Source organism: Scardinius erythrophthalmus (assembly GCF_964197995.2).
Source record: "Scardinius erythrophthalmus genome assembly, chromosome: 3".
In the NCBI taxonomy this organism is placed as follows: domain Eukaryota; kingdom Metazoa; phylum Chordata; class Actinopteri; order Cypriniformes; family Leuciscidae; genus Scardinius; species Scardinius erythrophthalmus.
The window spans coordinates 48,349,793-48,360,986 of NC_138223.1; the positions used below are offsets into that span (position 1 = coordinate 48,349,793).

At 37.5% G+C, this 11,194-nt stretch overlaps 1 protein-coding gene across 1 annotated transcript in view; it reads right to left on the reverse strand.

Annotated features, from left to right (window-relative positions):
- Positions 1-8,809: 8,809 nt before the first annotated feature.
- The window catches only part of gcgrb (glucagon receptor b), a 44,631-nt gene continuing 42,246 nt past the window's right edge, over positions 8,810-11,194 (reverse strand). Inside the window, exon 11 of the mRNA XM_081360751.1 lies at positions 8,810-9,300. Coding sequence (XP_081216877.1) covers positions 8,938-9,300 — 363 coding nt within the window. The 3' untranslated portion in view covers positions 8,810-8,937. The remainder of the gene's footprint in view (positions 9,301-11,194) is intronic.

The following is an 11,194-nucleotide window of genomic DNA, read 5'->3' on the forward strand; positions in this document are numbered from 1 at the left end:
TCTCTCTCTCTCGCTCTCTCTCTCTATCTCTCTCTCTCTCTCTGCGTCTCACGCGGAGGAGCAGCGCTTTAATTCAGTTAAACACAGATATTATGTTGCTTCTCTAATTTTGCAAATATAGCCGAAATCAGAGCACGGATATTAGCTTATGTGTATTTGATTTCACCAGACGACGGCTCGATTATCAGAATTTTTGTGCAGATTAACGTCTTGGAAGGGAGAGCTGGTTATGTTTATTTGGTCGCGTTTCAGTCACCATTTCAAATTCATTCCGTTGTTTGACAACAGAAACAGTAAAATATACGTTTTATTGAGAATGTATTGATAATTTAGCTTCATCAAAATGGGCACAGAGAGAGACAAACTACAATGTAATAATAAATGCTAAATGTACATTTAGCATTTTCAGAAGAGCTGCCCTGTCATGCAAAAATCTAAACATTTTTGTGTTAGTAAATTGCTCAGTGCAAAGAAGAGAAGTAATGGGAACCTGGTATTTCTTTGTTCTTTCTACATGTGTCTAATAGACATGAACAAGTTCTTTGAAAAACATCTATGACCTTTGAAACATGTCTCGTCTTCATGCTATATTGACTATGGTTTTAATAATAAACATACATTTGCATAAAGCATCTATATTTATCAATGCCCACGTTGATTAGAGTATTACAAACTTGAAAAGTATAAATTTAAGGTATATTTAGAACAAATAAAAAATGTGCGATTAAATGCGATTAATCGCGAGTTAACTCATGACAATCACGCGATTAATCGCGATTAAAAATTTTAATCGATTGACAGCCCTAATATATATATATATATATATATATATATATATAGATCAGTGGGCGGAAGCCTCGGAAGCGAGTATATTTAAATATTGAATTATTTAATTGTACTAACTGCCCTAATAACGTTAAAACATCATGAAAATAAAAAAATGACATGACAACTAATCGTTATAAAATCATTATTTATTTTATTAAAAGTTAAGAATCCAGGTTTGTTTATCAGTATAGCAACGCTAACTTCCGTTGGGATTTTCGGATTGAAACCGTCCGTAGCCTTTCGCAAGAGTTCAATTTTTTGAACGCATCCGGATGGCCAACGGACACGATTTTTTTCGCACCGCACTCGTTCGCACCTGGTTCGGACCCATTCGCATGCGGTCTGCGAATCTCCATAGGAAATGAATGACTTCCGGTCGTTTCGCTGCCGTATCGGAGCTGATTTCAACTGCCAGTGTGAAGGCGATGGGATGTACTGGGATGAATCGAGTATTATCCGGCTGGTCATGTGATTCACCCATAAGGTCCCCTGCTCACTGTAAGATAAAGCCTAATAAATAAATAATGTTTTTATTAGAAAACCAGGGTTTTCATTGCATAAACCCATTTGAAACAGATTTCTCAAAAGTACTCGCATTTTCAACTATTCAAGGCAGAACCCTTCAGTTCATTCATTTAGGCTTAGCTGGCCCTAAATCGGTTTTGTCAGATTTAGATCTGTGTTGTTTTCACATAGTTCTTTATTTACAGTCTAATCTGAGGATGCAATGACATTAAGGCCTCTAGAGAAATCTAGCACTGTAATCTTGCAAAATTCAAGCTGAATGATCTGATCATATGAATAATCTTGATGGTTGATGTTTAAAGGATTAGCTTTGAAACATTTTAAATCTTCCTAACATAAAAAAAAAAAATGATTTTGTAACGTCCTAATTAAAGGATTAGTTCACTTCAGAATTTACATCCAAGATATTCATGTCTTTCTTTCTTCAGTGGAAAAGAAATTAAGGTTTTTGAGGAAAACGGTCCAGGATTTTTCTCCATATAGTGACTTTAATGGGGTCCAACAGGTTGAAGGTCCAAATTGCAGTTTTCAATGCAGCTTCGAAGGCTCTACATGATCCCAGCTGAGGAATAAGAGTCTTACCTAGCCAAACCATCGGCCATTTTATAAAAATAAATAAATATTTATCTACTTTTTAACGACAAATGCTCGTCTTGCACGTCTACGACTTCACGCATTATGTTATCACTTTGGAAAGGTCAGGTGATAACCTGACGTAGGTGGAAAATGTAGAGTGAAAAACTCCATCTCATTCTCTCCTCCAACTTCAAAATCGTCCGACGTCGTTGTTTCATTGTAAATGGCGCTTGACTTGCACGTTGGCTTTGTAAACACTAGGTCGCTACTTCACTACGCGTGACCTTTCAACGTGATTACGTAATGTGTGACGGATCACAGAGCTGCAAGACGAGCATTTGTGGTTAAAAAGTATTTGAATGTTTTTTTATTTTTATTTTTTATGACGGATGGTTTGGCTATTCCTCGGCTGGGATCGTGTCGAGACTTTGAAGCTGCAAAAATCCTGGAATGTTTTCCTCAAAAACCTTCATTTCTTTTCGACTGAAGAAAGAAAGACATGAACATCTTGGATGACGTGGGGAATGGGGATGAGTAAATTTTGATTCTGTAGTGAACTATTCCTTTAAGTTGAACGTTACAAAATCACTTTTTAATGTTAGGAAGATTTAAAATGTTACAAAGCTAAACGTGTTTGCTTGACAGTGCAGAAATGCTCTGTTAAACTGCAGAGTTTAGCTTCCATTGTAAATCAGGTGTGTAAGCACTGCAGTAATACCGCAGTAAATGAACTGAAGGATTTGAGCTACACGAGGGAATATATAAGAATCTTTTGTAAATTACACACAGTTACAATCTCAGAGTCATTCACAGTCAAATTATCCATCCAGCTGTAAATCAGGGCTGTAAAAGAAATGATGTGGAAATTACGCCGACGGCCGGTGAAACGTGTGTCAGAATGTGAAGTGGGGCTCTGTGATGTTTGATCAGATGATGATCAGACCATATGCTCAAGCAGCGCTGAAACACACACGCTTCAACAGTGCCTCATTAACAGAGATTACCACATCATAAAGAGAGAGAGAATGTGCTTCAGCAAACGACCTGAGAACAGAATTAATGATGGGGGAAGAAGAGGTACATCCCTCACTTCAGCAGGCCTTTATTACATACAGAGTGTGTGTGTGTGTGGGGGGTTCCCAGAGATCTCCATACGAAACAGTAAATCAAACCCATACACAACAGACTAAACATCCTGGCTCAGGGAGTTTTATTTTCGCAACTTTCCTTTCGATTTCTGCGTCTTTTTTGCTCCCTCTTTACTTCTTGTTCTCACAGGCAATAACACAAGTGATTTACACATGTACCATAACTCAACTCTTCCATACAAATTCTTTCCACAAAGCACAGAATAACACTCAAATGAAGCAGATGCGTGAGATCACGATCACATGACGTCCAGGACTCCACACGAAGCTCCGTGTTTATGATGCTGCATTTTTCATACATGAAGCTTTAGATACAGAGCTGTCAGGTTTGAACTAAATCAATCTCAGCTTTTCAATGTGGATCTTAAAAACATAAAAAATGCAAATGATTAGCAGCATCTTTAAAGGTTTGGCTTCTGATTGGTCAATACAGCGTTATGTAAATCAAACCGCTACAACATGAAACACCTGCTTATTAATGTTCATTTCTGATTATTTTTGGTGCATAGCAATGTTCTGTTATTTAGGGACTAAATCTTCAAGCAGAAGGATGGCATTTGACACCAAACTATTTGTTTTATAAAACCCTTCAGTCACTTGAGGTTGTTTTATATTCTGAATACACTGCGTGCCGCTTTATAACACCCTTTAACAGTATACTCATATCCTTTATATATATATATATATATATATATATATATATATATATATATATATATATATATATATATTAGGGCTGCACGTTTTCAAGTTTTTCATTAACCGTTAACCGAGGCCCTTAGCGGTTAATACTCGGTTAACCACAGTGTGCGCGCCGCAACCCCGAGATAGGCGTAATTTGCGGGTGGGAATGTCCCCAGCACCACTATTTTCTAAGGTCGATATTGTCCCCACCACTTTTGAAACATCTTGCGGGATGAATAACGTTACCAATAAAAATAAAAAAACACATCTCCAGTTAACTAGCAGAGCATTCATTTCGTTCGTTTTTTTTTAGGCGATCTAGCGCTGAAATATTTTGTTTTTTAAGTGATCAAAGTGCTCGTTACCGCTGCGATCGAGAAGGGTCTTGTAAAACGTGCTGAGGTAATATTAATTCGTGGCCACGAAACAATTCACCTGAATATTCACCAATTCACACACACACGAAAAAAAAAAAGGAATAAAAAGATGTACGAGAATAGTCGGCCTTCACTGAAGAGCTATTTTCACTAGTGAGAAAAACAGTTTAATAATTATTAATTCGTGGCCACGAAATAATTCACCTGAATATTCACCAATTCACAAAAAATAGGTCTTTAGCATTCACTAATTAATAATATCAAAGTCTGTTTTTTGGCCACGTTGTAATTCGTTTAATCAAAATGAGGGAGGGAATTAGTTCAACGTGTCCACGATTTATTAAAACGAGGGAACAAATAAGTCGTCGTAACAACTAATTATTAAGATCAGCGGACAGGGCTCATAAGAACAAGCAGTGAGAGAGCCCCGGCCGCGCGCGCGCGCACTCTCACCGCCCTCAAACAACACGAGCGCTGTATTGCTCTCTCTCCCTCGCGCATATCAACACAATAGTAAAAGGTCGGAAGACCGATTGTGTTTTATTGATTAGTAGTTTGTTCATATAAAGTGTTTGATTAGCAAGTACATGTTTAGGAAATGCATAATACAAAATGTATGGGTTAATGTAACGGTAAACGCATGCGCGGGTAACTGCTGGGGTAAAGCTGTGGCTCTGCAGACAGATATTATTGTGCTGCGATCAGTAGCGCGGATACTATGTTTGTTTCTGGCTCGCGCACAGCCTTCACTCTCGGACGCGCGCTTTCTTTCTTTCTTTTGCTTCATATTAGAAAACTGGTCTAGCGGTCTCTGGTGGTGCAAAAATGTATTACAACTAAATTAACCGAGCAAAATGTTTCACTCGGTTACGCAATTTTTAACGGTTAATCGGTTAACCGGTTAACCATGGACACCCCTAATATATATATATATATATATAATCTCATATACTCATGTATAGTATTTATGAGTATATAGTAAGGTGTAATGTCTTATATTAATTTAGTTTAACTTTACTAAAAAAACTAAAATTAAATAAACAAATGAAGAGTTCAGATGCAAAAGCCTCTAAGTGTCATCTGAAATTTTCTTCTAAAATGAGCATTTTTTTCAAGCTCGTATGTTTAAGTTCAGTAATTTCACTTAAATGACAATTAATAGGTCATTTTCACTGCCATTGAAGTGAAATAACTGAACATAAACATACAAGCTTGATAAAAATGATCATTCTAGAAGAAAATTTCAGATTAGAGGCTTTTGCATCTGAAGCCTTCAAATAAAACAAATAAAAATGACAAAAAACAACAACAAAATGTTAAAAACTAATTCAGTAACAATACAATAAGGTCTCGTTTAATAACATTAGTTAATATATTAACTAATAATGTGAACTTTTTTTCAACATTTGTTATTGTTAGTTAATAAAAATATGGTTGTTCGTTATTTGTTCATGTTAGTTCACAATGCATTAAGTAATGCTGATAAATACAATTATTGATTTAGAAAATCTATTAGTAAATGTACATTAAGATTAATAAATGCTGTAGAAGTGTTGTTCATTTTTAGTTTGTGTTAACCAATGTAGTTAACAAATGAAACCTTATTGTAAAGTGTTACCACTAATTTAAAATCTTAATAAAATGTACAATTACTCAGTTGTACTAAAATAGCATTCTTGGATCACCAATCCACTGCAATCTAAAACGGGGTTTCTGAAGCAAAATCATTCAAGAAATGCTGCTTTAGATCATGAGTGATGCATTTTCATAAATATTTACTTTCATAATTTAACTTCTGGTACTTTATCGCTTCAGTAAATGATGCATCATGAACAGGGAGAGTGTTTCAGTCTTGCAAGTTAAAATATACTGTCTTCACTTAAATACGGAATGTCCCAATGAATTGTGGGTAGTGTGTAAGAATGGCACTTCAGTGAAGTGTGTGGATAGACATATAGCATGTAAACAGTAGCTTTACACTGTACGCTTCCAATGCGGATCTGCTTGAATTTGACACTGTTAATTAAAGCGTCTGGTCACGATACCAAGCGAACAGCCCATGCGAAACACCAAACTCAGGTTTACTGATGCACAGCGACTGATGATCTCGGTTTGACACGTTTCACTGTCTTTTGTCTGTGGTTAGTGAAACAAAGCTGAATTCTGGACGTCTCGCAGCTCATCTCTGTCAGGGTGAGTGTTTTGGTGAGCGTTTCTTAAAACCCAAAGAAAGTGATTTTAACTCCTGAGTGGGTAAATAACCAAGTGTTTTCATTGGCACTGAATGAGAAGTGTCTTGTTGTTCCTTCATAATGAGGCACAAAGCAGCTTTTCCAGACCCTTCACCCTCTCTGATCCTCTCTGGTGGAATGAGCTGCTGAAACGCAGAAACCATCACATCGTTTAAGAAGCAGCATCTTTCCTCTTCCCTACATTTCTCCTCTGCTCTAGTTTGTTTTCTAATCCAATGAAAATGAAAATGGCATTGTATACTGAGAATATTATTTGCTCTTTGACAAACTGCTTATGATATATTGTAAGTCACTTTGGATAAAAGCGTCTGCTGAATACATAACTGTAACTGGTATTTCCAATACCATGTTGGGTGGTTTCAAGGCGGTTGCTCAGTCAAAAGAGAAATAACTCATAACCCTAATGAATGAGCTTAGAAAGCACCAATAATTAATACTGTTTAGTAGGGCTGTCAAATAATAAATTCGAATTTCGAATATTCGTCGAATAAAAAAATGTTTTGGTGTGTCAAGAGGTGCGCGAGATATGATGACGCAACTGTTTTGTTTTTGTTCGCTTATCCAGTATACAGCGCGGTGCGGCTGCAATGTTAATTTGAAAAATGGCGGGAAACAGCTTCCTGCTGACGAAAACACTCTCTGTTGGTGGCAAACATCGTGCACACTTGACCAAACCTGCACATCGGTCAGAGCTGAGCGTGTGTGTTCATCAGCTGAAAACATTGTCAACAAAAGCGCTCAACACTCGCTCAGATCAAGTTAAGCATCTGGTGTTTTTGACCAACAATATGTAGATGTAGTGAGTAGAAGTGGATTGTTTCTGAATTGCAGTTTGCCATTTTGTGTTCATGTAGTTCATTACACGTCTGTTGAAGCATGTTTTCTCAGGTTATTGATGCACTTACACAGTTTTCTGCACTTTTGTTACTTAATTTTCCTTGCAGCACATTAAGGAAATTATATTTTATTTAAGAACAATTGTTTTAAAAGTGAATGTGCTTTAAAAAGTGAATGTTATTTCATTTCAATAAAAGATGCCATGCTTGATTTGGTATATATTTGCTTATTGCGCTCGCTTCCGCCCTCTTGTGGCTATAGGAGACAACACAGTACTTTTCCTCAAACATTAAGTATGCCTTTAGAATTCGAATATAATTAGAATTTTGCTAATATTTAAAGGTCCTATTCCATGGATTATTTTTATTATTTTATCATGTTTCCAGGGGTGCCCTTATAATGTTAGTAAGTTTTTTAGATCAAAAATTGTTATAATTTAGAAATAAAAGGCATATTTCCTAGCCTGATTTCATTCCCTGGTTTGAACACTCTGTTTGAAGGGGCGTGTCTGCTGAGAGACTTCAGTGTAAACGCCCTCTGCTGTGATTGGCTGACATGCTTGCATATGAAATATCTGGCATTACATGTGGAACTATCTGGAAAACTTTTACTATTACAACTATTATACGTTTTTACCATTACAGCTATCGGGATAAACGAATCGTGAGAAGTTTTTTAAGTATTTAGATCTATTTCAATCACATAAAAGGTTGCAGTGATGAGCATTGAGCAGATGACAGTCTGTTGATCGAGTGAAAAAAGATCTTATCATTGCAACGCAGTTTCTGCACTCACTAATGATTTCACCAATGCAAACATGAGGTATATAAATACAGTAAGAGATTCGTTGTGCAGTGTAACAGCGTCATTGATTTCATAACGAGTTTTGGCAAGTGTCCAGATAAACTCGCACTGTGTGATTGACAGCTTGGGCGATTGGAAAGGGATTGTTCTTTGATCGCTTTCTGTATATTAATCACAGTTTAAGTAAGATTATTTTCATCCTACTAAGAGAAACGGTGTGAAGTTGATCGCTACTTCCATAGTAAATCACTACTTACCGCTTGCTGGAATATAGATGAAATTGCCCCCTTCGTCAGTATGAAACGCTGAGAGAAGTCTGCTTGATATTATCCCAGGTTAGAAAAACAGTCCGTGGTGAAATGGACAGAGCAAACTAACAACTTCGAATTAAACTTTTGCGGTATCCGATTATAGATAAACATCAACCACGCCTGTTGACATTTCGCCATCAATACGCCTGTGTTCCTGTGGGCGGAGGTTACGGTTCTAGTGACGTCATTAAAGAAGGAAGTAGAGGGGTGTAGTCCAATCCAGCCGTTTTTTGTAGTCAACTTCTGTTAAATAAAATATCTCGCTTGGCATTGAACTTTGAGCTTTATAATTTTACAGATATTATTTATACTCTAACAACAACATTACACACTAACTAAAGTTTGAAACATGGGATCACGAAGAACGGGACCTTTAAGAAAGAAATTCGAATTTAGCTTTTCAGCTATTTTGACAGCCCTACTGTTTAGTTATTTACCAACTCAGGAGACAGTTTCGGCTTGTTATTAAAGGATCCACAGCTCCATCATTTCTCATGATAGAAGCCGCTTTTTAATGTTAAGTCTGTATCTGGAATGTAGCATCTTTCCTTCCATTGATCCATTAGTGCTTAATCATCCGTCAGCATCGCGTTCCTCAAACGTTAGTTTCCGCCACCCCCGCTGAGCACTCACTGTTGAGGGGACGCTCTTCCGTCAGACAGATGTCTTCCGTCAGCGAGCTGCAGTTACTGGCGCCCTCCTGTGGCTCGGAGGAGATCTGCAGTCTCGCTCGGCCTCTGCTCCGGCTCACCCCGTTCTGAAGACACGACACCAGACGATGGGACTCTGCTGAGGCCGTGCTCGCCGCCTCTGAGGTGTCGGGACATTCGTGGGCCATCGCTGCGGCCATGCTGACACTTTTGGCGTGGGGCGTCTGGCTGTGGGTGTGACGGTACTCTTCCTCGATGTCCTTGCCCAGTTTCCACCTCTTCCACTTCTTCAGCATCTCGCTCTGGACCTGGAGAGCAGGAGAAACAGCCTAAGTCCAAGGACTATTCTGGGGTGTTTTATTTAGAATACATGCAAATGTAATTTACTTTTAGTTTGTCAAGAGATTTAAAGCACAGTTTTTTAACACTGCGCATGTGTGAACGTGCTCGACTATGTAAGAACGAGTCTGTGACTGAATCTGGAAATAGAGCAAAACAACTGAGAAAAATGAGAAATAGTCCTCAGATGCCATGTCTGTAATTTATAGCAAAACATCTAGCGTTAATTCGATCTCAAACAGATTCATTAAAGAAAGTCATTACTCCACGTGGTTGAATGGCCACTTTGCGACAATACGGTTTCAGGAAACAGTCATGACTAGCTAGTTCTGCCGTGCAAAGGCAAAAGACCGTAACTTCGTTTTTGGTCGAAAATGAGTTATTTATATTTTTGGCACATTCAAGACTTCCTTTATCATGTGGATGAGTATCTTGAATCAATTCCGTTGTTTTTTCGAGAAAATAATGAGTTGTCTTAACAGTAACTTCCAAAAGCCAGTGAGAAACCAAGGCAGAACACCGTAACATCAGTTACCGCTCTTTGGCTTTGTTTTGGAGCGCTCAAATTGAGTTACGGTGCTCTGCCTTTGTTTAGCCGCGCGTCAATATGAAGTTACTGTGCCGGTGTTCTATCAAATAATACTACCTACCAGATTGTACGGTTATCTGCCTTTGTTTTAATGTCCATTAAAATTAAAATTACGGTGTAGCCTGTGTACTTTGAACAGCTGCCATCAGTCCCTCTAACTTCTCTCTAACTTCTAACTCCCTTCTCTAACGTCCTCAGAGCTTTGTCCAGCACAAATGCAGTCAGAACATTTAGTATGGTCTGAACCCGCTCCATCGACAAACGTGCGATATCGATCGCGAAGGATTAAGCAGAGTTGACAGAAAAACGTTACACATTGCCGTATCAGATGAATACAACCAAGAATTAAAGCCCCGCTTCACTCAGTTCGGGTACAGGACCTGGTTGAAACACTCATGCATCTAGCTGGCAGAGTGCCAAAACTTCGCCGGCGCCTTCAGCCCCGCCCTAAACGCGGTCGAGCCAAAGCTGGACTAATATGTCTATGGAGGTATTTTGTCATGTCAAATGTATTATTAATGCCATCAGAATGCAACCAAAGCCCAGGATAGCAATAAGTAGATGGCTATAAATAATTGTAAATCATACAAAATAAATGCCATGATCACTAGATTTTATACAGGTGTTACTATAATGATTTTGTTAATGGTGATCAGCAACCAAATATTGAGAATGTGGAAGTTACTGCCTTTTGCCTTGGCATGACTTCTCACTTTTTGCTGACAATACAAAGGCAGAGTACAGTAATTTAAAATAGTGGTCAAAAGTCAAGTTTGAGCTCAAGATTTTTTTATGTATATAATTTTCATTACTAAAACAACTATTAGCCAGATTTCCAGTGTCCTACCTATAATTAATTAGGCGGGACAACTACAAATCTTTAAAGTCATTTTTCTCAGTTCCACACTCTAGCGACTTAAGGTCTTTTGCCTTTGTAGGGCAGAGTTGGTTTCTTGTTTTCTAAAATGGTCAAATTTCATATTCCACCTAATAATGTAATAATTTTTCATATTGGCATGCTATTTTTATTTATTTGTTGCCATTTTGCAGCTCTCTTGAGCAGGGTTATTATAGTTAAATAAAACTAACACATTTTCATTACTTTAAATAAAATAAACGTTAAACGAATTAACGGTTTACTCAATTACTAAACCTTTAACTTTAACCAAAATGAAAATGATAATGAAAATTTAAAATATAAATATTACAACTAACCCATAATATAAATGAAACAATGGTACCTCAATGATACTAAAAAAACAAAAACATGTCTT